Source organism: Penaeus chinensis, chromosome 2 (genome assembly GCF_019202785.1).
Source record: "Penaeus chinensis breed Huanghai No. 1 chromosome 2, ASM1920278v2, whole genome shotgun sequence".
In the NCBI taxonomy this organism is placed as follows: domain Eukaryota; kingdom Metazoa; phylum Arthropoda; class Malacostraca; order Decapoda; family Penaeidae; genus Penaeus; species Penaeus chinensis.
The window spans coordinates 19,324,360-19,334,359 of NC_061820.1; the positions used below are offsets into that span (position 1 = coordinate 19,324,360).

Sequence of the window (10,000 nt, forward strand, 5' to 3'; positions counted from 1 at the left end):
ACTCGACTGAACTTTCCTCCAGGGCTTTTTTTGGGCGCAGTTCATGCTTTTCCCTTGCTATTATTCTTTTTTTTTTTATCACTTGTATCCAAAACCTGATTATGTTTTTGGATATTCAGAGATGCACGATGTTTATTTTAGTTGCTAGATTGAACCTGCATTAACCTGGTTATGTGAATTAGAGTCCATTTCAATAAACTAGGTGTATGACACTCTAAATAAAAGATGGAATGTGGTTTTATTGAGGGATAGAAAAAGACTATATACAAGGCAGCTACTCTCATGGCTTCAATACTTCACTTTTCAATACCATCAATGCTGACAGAGCACCATATGACAGTCTGAATAGTTGACATGAGGAGACTGATCTTGTAAACTAGAGTCCATTTCAGTAAACCAGATGATTATCTATGTGTTAAAGAATTGAATGAAGTGTAATTGGGGAAGAGAAATATAATTTTCTTTCATATTCATAATTATCATTTATATGAAAAAAGGTTTACTAGTATACACAGAGCTGCTACTCCCACAGCTTATCAGTTCTTCTCCTGTGTGTGGTAACCCTAGAAGCACTCAAATTGGCAGAGTGCCACATCACAGTCACAGTATACCACTCTGTTTCTTTTTAATTTCTGTAGACCTTGCAAGGCCTTTAATGGTTACCTGAGATTCGTCAGTGGTGATGGTTTCTGCCTCCCTGGAATTGGCTTTCAGCGCTATGGGAATGGTTCTCTCTCTCTCGCTCTCGCTCTCTCTCTCTCTCTCTCTCTCTCTCTCTCTCTCTCTCTCTCTCTCTCTCTCTCTCTCTCTCTCTCTCTCTCTCTCTCTCTCTCTCTCTCTTTTCTCTCTCTCTCTCTTTTCTCTCTCTCTCTCTTTCTCTCTCTCTCTCTCTCTCTCTCTCTCTCTCTCTCTCTCTCTCTCTCTCTCTCTCTCTCTCTCTCTCTCACTCTCTATTTTTTTTCTCTTTCACTTCTCTATCTCTCTCTCTCTCTCTCTCTCTCTCCTCTCTCTCTCTCTCTCTCTCTCTCTCTCTCTCTCTCTCTCTCTCACTTTCTCTCTTTTCTCTTCTTTCTCTCTCTCACTCTCACTTCTTCATCTCCACTCTCACTTTCACTCCTACTCACACTCACTCACTCCACTCACTCTCTCACTCTCCTCTCACTCTCACTTCTCACTCTCACTCTCTCCTCACTCTCACTCTCACTCACTCACTCACTCACCTCACTCTCACTCACTCACTCCTCTCTCTCCTCTCTTTCTCTCTCTCTCTTCTCTCTCTCTCTCTCACTCACTCACATCACTCACTCCTCACTCACTCACTCATCTCTCTCTCTCTCTTTCTTTTTTCTCTTCTCTCTCTTGCCCTGTCTCTCTCTCCTCCTCTCATCTCGCTGTCTCTCTGCCTCTTGTCTCTCCTCTCTCTCTTTCTTTTCTTCTCCTTCTTCTCCAATCTTCTCTCTTTTCCTCTCTCTTTCTCTCTCTCTCTCTCTCTCTCTCCTCTCTCTCTCTCTCTCTCTCTCTCTCTCTCTCTCACTCTCTAGTTTTTTTCTCTCTTTCACTTCTCTATCTCTCTCTCTCTCTCTCTCTCTCTCTCTCTCTCTCTCTCTCTCTCTCTCTCTCTCTCTCTCTCTCTTTCTCTCTTTCTCTTTTTCTCTCTCTCACTCTCACTCTCACTCTCACTCTCACTTTCACTCACACTCACACTCACACTCACTCACTCTCACTCTCACTCTCACTCTCACTCTCACTCTCACTCTCACTCTCACTCTCACTCACTCACTCACTCACTCACTCACTCACTCACTCACTCTCTCTCTCTCTCTTTCTCTCTCTCTCTCTCTCTCTCTCTCACTCACTCACTCACTCACTCACTCACTCACTCACTCTCTCTCTCTCTCTTTCTTTCTTTCTTTCTTTCTTTCTTCAGTGTGAGGAAAGGGATGATGACCACCATGTCTTGAAGATAGAATAAAATCTTGCACTACCTGATGCACATGTGAGTGGTCAGTTAGGAATGAGCCAACTGGTCACTCACATCGCTCCTCTTCCTGCCAGAGTTGTAGTCATGGACTACCTTCAGCTTCTGCCAAAGGACTCTATTCTGACTTGTAAATGAGACCATCTCACTGGTGTGGATAGTGGACAGCACTGTGATGAATTTCATGTTGGGCTGTTGCAGGCAAAACATGCCCACTGAAGAGTTCCTGGCATCCACACCTCCACAAACCTTTACCTGCAGGTCTGTTGGCATATGCTTTCTGTGCACATGTACTATTCTGCAGGTAAGGGGAAAAGGTTGGGGATGACAGCCTTCATTGAAGTGGATAATTTGCCCTAGTTCTGTAAATCTGGAAGGTGCTGACATATCTCATGGTAGGGCTGTCATTTGGCACAATTGTACTGGATGGCAGCAAAGCATCCCTTGAATCTCCTCACAGTTTTGTCAGTGGTTATCCAAGAGGATAACCACTGACAAGAACTGGCAAAGATATAGACTGACAATAACTGGCAAAGGAAGTCAACTATCAACAGCTGAAGCTTCCAAAGCCATTCACCCAGCTGACAATGAGCCTCATTATCTGCTGCATGCAAATACTATATGATAGATTCAAACCTGTCCCTAGCTATGGTAAGGGAGAACACAAGCTGGAAGCACTTGAGGTCCTTCAACCAGTAGTGTTTAATTTCTGGCTTTATCTTGAATGTCCTTCAACTAGCGCAGGCCAAGGTAGGCCTTCAGCTTGGAGATTAACACTTTAACCTACTAGTCTCTTGTTGTATCTGAAAATAGAAAAAAAGATCATGAAAAACATTCACTTTGTATTACAGAGGGCAACAAATTGACAAATATGCCAACACCATGTAGGGAAAAGATAAAATATATGTAAATAGTTATCAGTAATTCTGGACAAGTACTTCCTAAAGTTCATTGGTTTGTGAATCGGGGAAACACCTCAGCGGGAGAGGAGCCCTCATTCAGGTCTCGGACCAGAACTACATAAAATGTAATTGCATGTATCATAGCAACATGATGTGAATGACCCATCACCCAGAGCCACAGCCAAGGCAGCCATGACAAGAATATCATGTCATCTGGAGGCATGATCAAGTCAGCCATGATGTGGGCCCCACATCATCTGGTGGCAGTGGGTTAATGTCTCATTGAGATGAGTGGGAAAGACATCAAACTTTAAAGCCATTTTCCTCCAATATTAAATTTGTATGTAAAGAGTACATCCCTTCAACTTTTTTTAAAACACAATTTGATTACATAGTTGTTTTATTTCAGTGCTTGGGAAACGAAGAGGACCTCCACCAGAGTTTTCATGGCTTCTTCCTTACCAAAACTCTGCAAGCAGTTCCAATGAGGGAGAACTGGCAACCTTGGGCCAGAACAATCCTGCCAGTGGTCCAGACAACTTGGATGCTGTCAGCTTGGGTGATGTTAGTGTGGACGTAATGCAGACCCCACCTGCACCCTCCCTTGACCCTGCTATCAGTATTACTGACAACAGTAGTGTGCATGTACGTTGTTTGTGCATGGTTAAATTTGATTAATTGGCTATTTTGTGTATTAAAAATAACTGGCATTATATACCTGTAAGATATAGCACAAGGGTGGGCAAACTTTTCAGAAAGCAGGCCAGATGAGACTTTCAGGAGCAAAGTATGAATTGGAGAACTATATACAACAGTTAATAATTAGCACATATTGGTCTTTTTATAATGAAAGTAAGTAAAGTAGTAAATAGAAGGGAAAAAAGTAACTCCTGAATTGGGTAATAGCAGAGAAATGTATACAGGAGTGACATTTACTTTGTCAGAGTTACTGTCCTGCACAAATTAAAATATGTAGCTTGTGTAGGTCTAACTGAGAATCCAGCATATATTAATTATATGCTGTGAACACCACAAAACAGATTTAGGAATTTAATATTCTAAGCTGGTAGAAAAATAATAAAATAATAATGTAGACTGGACATTTAATGATGAAGTAGATTAATAAACTACAATAGATCCAGCAAAATATGTGACCGGGTTTTACTGGCAGGATTGCACTGTGAACGCTGAGCAGGGGGTCAAGCCAGAGTTTACCTGTCCTTGATATATCAATAGAATCAAACAAATAGGAAATAGGAGAGTTTTGGTGAAGTATGAAAAGGCCCCTCCACTTTCAAGTTCACCTTGTATCATCTGGTATGCCCTTCTATCCAGAGCACTTGCCATTATGAGTAGGGAGTATGTGCCTCAGATGCAAGGGTCACATTTGCCAGTTCACGCATTGACAGTCCTAAGTAGAAAAGTTGGAACTGGAGGAAGCTATACATTGGCTGATAGAGTTGGCATTGGTAAAAAGTATATGACTCATAATGTGCTTGTTAAAAATAATAATAATAGAATAATAGAATTAGAGAATTAAGGCAATCAGCATGAAAAAAATATTGAGAAAAATGAACTTTTTCTATTAGCTTCACACTTATTGATTTATGGAGCCATATATCAAGATATGTTGGAATGGTACTTCATAGAACCATATAGGTATACTATATATTTTGGCATGTGGAAGGAAGCCCCTTTTTGTTTAGAAATTTTTAAAAAAATTCAAGGAATGGGCAAAGTAGGTGAGGTCAGGTAGTTCTTGTAATTAACTCCTTGGTGACTGGGCATATCTGAAACTCAACTGTGTAAAAAAAATTGGTAAAACAAAACAACAGTGTACAGTAAATGTGGACAGTGTGTGCATATTTATAGTACTGGTGTCATTAAAATGAAGTAGAAGAAGAAAGCTTATTTACTCAATTCATCTTATTATTAGACTGAAGTAGCAAATTTTAAAAAGCTCTTTGCTAGTGAGCAAAAATCTTTAGTAAACATGCTGTAGTTGATTGTTTATAGACAAGTAGTTTAATGGAAGGGGAACTGGTGGATTTTAATATTGTCAGATATGAAAAGATATTTTTCATTTCATGCATTGTTAATGTGACACTTTGGTGAAATGTTATAAGAATTTAAACAAAAAAAAGAAAATGTTTAGTTCATAAAGACTTTGAGACTATTTTAAGGAAATTTATCTAGACACCTTATATTGAGATCACCTTCACACACCCACTCCCATTTTAAGCCATATCTTCTTGAGCTAATCACACAATTGAGTTCTCCTGCCTTCATTTTCTTGGAAATGGATGGTAATGGGTATGAATTAGCAATTCTGGTACTGTAAGGTATACTTCATCCTGCCAAACCCCTGTTCATTCCTCCTTTTCTATTTCTTCTCCAATTACCTACAATCCACTGGATATATTATTACCCTTTACTTTTTATTCCTACAAATAAAACTGAATGCATATATTTATGCTTTGTATGATAAGGTTTTACTGATTTTAATGATCATACAACGTGTTCAATATTTGAAAATATTGCTCATGCGTGGTCCACAGTACAAGCATTAGGCTTCCTTGAGTGGCAACTTTCCCTGGTGTGTTGCTTGTAGGCCTGGCCCACACAAACATTTGTTACAGTGTCAAGGCACCTTGCCTCCCCTTTGCAATATTATTATTTCTTTCTATATCAGTACCTTTTAGGGTTTTTTTTTATTCCCATTTCCTAAGAACTATATTCGTCAGTTGATATGCTTTTTCAAGATGGTAATAGACTGTTTTCCTTGCACAGATTCCATATCATCTCACTAGGTCTGTGCATTGACAATTAACATTTCTTTCTTGGTTTTTTTAAAAATCTTCATAATCAACGTCATGTAATCACCCTCCAAAAACTTTGTCCACCTGCAGTGAGTCATTCCCGTCATCCCAGCGTTAAGCTATATTTTTCATAATGGCATATACTGTCGTCCGGTCCTCAGCCAAATTATTCTATGACATGATAGTCACTTTACCTGGATTCCTAGAGTTAAATTCTTGAAATGACAGTAAACAAAAAAATGTACTGTGAAGCTTGAAAAATTAGGCTGCTTCTTTGTCTTTTAAATTTTATTCCTATGTGGACACACAAGTTGGAGGATTTGGTGTTCCTAACCAGTGACTGTGGATTGGAAAATATGTGCCATGTCCACTGAGATTTTAGTTAATTAATTGAGTTTACACAGAGATGACTCAAGAAATGTGCCTAGTCACCAAGCAGTCAATTATTAGTTATACAAATCTCCCCAGTGTACCCTTTTCCTTGATTTTTGGAGATTTTTTAGTTTTCCATTTTATGTTTTTATTAACTGTAGTATTTTGATAATATTATGCTAATCATAATGTCAGTTATGATTATGTCAGTATTGATATTAAAAGCATTAGAAAAAAAACTTTTTCCTGATAATTCATGGAATAGGAAATCAGTTGAAGCTACAGTGGTCAATACAAAAACCCATAGTCATTGAATTAAGGGAATTTAGGGAATTCTTATGTAAGCTGAGAGCGTCTTACAAGAAGAAGTGTTAGGAAATAAAATGCGAGAGAGCCATAAGCACGGTAAAAGGGAGTATCCCTGACAAGATGATGCATGATTACATCATCAAAATGACATAGTGAGAGTACTTGATGTGTAGACAATTTATAAAAACTGAGTCTGATCGTCAATTTACACAACTTTGAATTATTCACAGCTAAAATATCAAAAGACTCAAGCAAATGATTCAGCAGCTACATGTCTTAAAATACTGATAACTATGACATCATAACGTCATGAGGTATGCCATTCATATTTATATCAAAGAAGAGGAATTAAATTTACTTTGTAAGTTTAATGTTTCAGACCCTAATTAGGATATCTTAATTTTTACAGAATTTTTTTCTGTGAAGTGCACTAGGAAAATATATTTTGTCAGACAAGTAAACCTAATCTAAAGTTTACCACGGTGTAGTACTGAGTAAGTTTTATATTAGAGAAATTTACAGTAGCTTGAACAGGATGTATCTTTAGTTTGTTGCCAGATTGAATGTTGTGAATCACTGTCTATGGTTTAAATGATATTGAAGGGATATGATTTTTATGTCAAATTTATCATTGCAGAAAAAAAGCTTCAAAGTTTCGTTTTACAACTTTGTCATGTTGTAACTAGCAAAGAGGGTGAATATGGTTCCAAAGAGGGTGAATATCAAAAGTCTAAGAACTTACTCCCAATGCATGTGCTGTACGATATCTAGTATCTCAAAAAATAATCTTGTTCTTTATACTTTTATTTATTATTAATTCAGTCTTTATTTCCTTTTGTTTGTCAATTCAATCCATTTACAGTATGTATATAGGTGTAGATAAAAATGGCATACTTGTGTTTTGTCTCAAAATCAAAGTTTTCATGTATTATCCTCATATGTGTTTGAATTGATAAAATTACTTGTTTTCTTTTCGTCAGATCCAAACACTAGATTCAATAAGCAGAAAATATGCTATATTATAATTTTAGAACAACTGAATTTTATTTAGAATCATTGGTTTTATAGTTATTACACATGTTGAACTCCTTCTCATGCAAAATTCCATAACAGAAAAAAAAAAATATATATATATATAAATAGTTATATACCTAATAAGTATATATATATTTTTTTTTCTTTGCCAGGTGATTCAGTAAATAGTATAATTGGTAGGAGGCTTATTCATTTTGAAGATATTTTTACAATCGGATTAATTGTTTAACCCCTTCCCGGGTCACACCTATAGGCGTCATAACAATACCCTCGAAAAGTGGCATGCGGCTGTCCGCCGCGGCGGCGCGCCAAAACGCTCCGAGGCAGTGATTCGGCTTGATGTACCGAACTCACGCACTCAAAGTTCGCCAGAGTGTAGAGTTTTTTTTTAGTTTACTACACCCGTCACCAATGGGTTAAAGAAAAAGGGTAATAATTGTAGAAAAGAAAGACCAGTACTGGGGGCAGTCATTCTTAAAATAAGAACAATCTATCATTATTCAAAACCTTGTCTAATCCCTGGGACAGAAATGACGTAATTATGTGAGGTTCTGGTTTCCTCCGTAACACTTTCCATTCCTTTTTAGCATAATCTTTTAGTTATTGGGAGATTCTTTCATTAGCCGTTTCCCAAACACTGACAATATTCGCCCAAACATTTTTCATCAGATTTGAGTTACTTGCCTTGCTTGGTGTTGGAAGGATTTCCATGTGGTTTTGGTTATCAAACCACTTCTTAACTGCCTTTGACGTGTGTACTGGGCAATTATCTTGCACAAATATTGTTGTTTCTGGGAAGGGCCAAAGGATAGCAATGTGCTGATGGGAGGGCTATTTCTTTTAACAATTTCAAAATATCTATTTAAACCGAATCTCCCCTATAAAATTTGAACTAAGTCTATGAACAAATTAAAAAAGGATAATGATATTTACACCAATTATTTCTCAACCAGCAATGGAACTGGAGTCAATGTTGGCAATGTTGTGTTGAATCCCATCCCATAGTTGTTTTCTTCACCGTGCGGCTTGTTAGCCAGAGCTGTATGTCCCTATATGAATTTTAGTTGCATTGGTGAAGGGGCATCCAGAACAGGGGCAGTCATTCAGGGTGCCCTCCTCCTCCCACTTTATTCACCTGTATGCCTTCGAGCAGGAGATATCCGACTCTCTGGTTATTTCATTGGGGAGAAATTAGTTTCGCTCATCCCAGTGATGTGGTCTCAATTTGCAATTTCAGATTACCTTGCGTCCATCTTGAAAAAAAGTGTCAGCTTGGCAGCCTCAGATTTCCAAGGTGTCATTATGACATCATATACCATCGGACATATTTCCTTTCTTGTTTAGCACATATTAGGAGAATATTCAGAAATTCAGTATTATAAAGAGTATCAAATATACGATTTCGTTTTTTTTATTTTCTAGATGGTTACTCTTTCTTTAAACTACTCAAGTTTTGCTGAACAAAAAGTGTTTAGATGGCTTTCACACATCAAAGTTTTGACATTCACTGACAAATACGTGGCTAATATAAATTGCACAAGGACCAAGTTACGTGTTTTCAAGGTCCTGATACTGCCAGTTTTACTCTATGGTAGTGAAACTTGGACACTATCTTGTGCTCTGGAATCTTGTCTTGATGCCTTTTGTAACAGATCCTTGCGCCGGATCATGGGGTACAGTTGGCGGGACCATGTGTCCAACCAACGGCTGCCCCGTGAGACCGGTACAGGACCTGTTACTTGCACAATCCGTGATCGCCAACTCAGGCTATATGGCCACTTGGCTCGACTCCCACAGGATGATCCTGCCCATCAGGTTGTCTCTGTCCGAGACAACCCTGGGGGGGAGGAGGCCTGTGGGACGACCGAGAAGGTCGTGGCTTGGGCAGATCGATCAAACCTGTCGGGAGGAACTAGAGATGGGCAGGGCCCCTGCCTGGTGGCTCACCATGAGCGATCCTCGTAGGTGGAGGCGAAGGGTGGATGCGGCTATGAGCCCCTGCCGGCGTTAGCTCCAAAATGATGATGATAAATTGCACAAGTGTTAGATAAAAGTAGAGAGCAAGATTAAATTTCTATTTTATCAGATATCAGATATAATACAGCACATGTATTGAGTAAGTTTTTAGATTTGTTTTTCACCCTCCTTGGAACCACTTAGCTAGTGGTTGCTCGAGTTGAAACAAGCAAATAGCTGATGTTCTATAATGAAAATATAATGCAGCATACTTTTGTTTATTAAATCAGTATTTTAGTGTTTGGATTTAGAGAGGTATAAGTGAATTTAAAGAATTTTATTTGATACAGCTGCCATACATAGATTTTTGAAGCATGAGGCATTTTCAAGTTTCAAGAAATATGCAGCTGTGATTGAAAATTACTGTGTTGAAAGAGGGGGGAAATGCTGCCTCACCTCCATAGGTGTTACCATGTCAATAAACAAACAATTCCAGGAAATCACATTTTAAGAAATATTCCACAACAAAGCCAATGATAGCTAATATGTAGTTATATGATCAGTTGTTTGAAGAAAACAAAAAATGAAATGGCTTACATAGTTTCAAAAAATAGATACTAATACACTTT

General features: G+C 38.2%; 1 protein-coding gene across 2 annotated transcripts in view; it reads left to right on the forward strand.

Annotated features, from left to right (window-relative positions):
• Positions 1-10,000, forward strand: part of LOC125034629 (inositol polyphosphate 5-phosphatase OCRL-like) — a 61,155-nt gene that overhangs the window by 20,580 nt on the left and 30,575 nt on the right. Inside the window, exon 4 of one of the 2 annotated variants that reach the window (XM_047626532.1) lies at positions 3,290-3,525. In XM_047626532.1, the coding sequence (XP_047482488.1) occupies positions 3,290-3,525 (236 nt within the window). The remainder of the gene's footprint in view (positions 1-3,289; positions 3,526-10,000) is intronic. The other variant, XM_047626539.1, reaches the window with a different exon arrangement.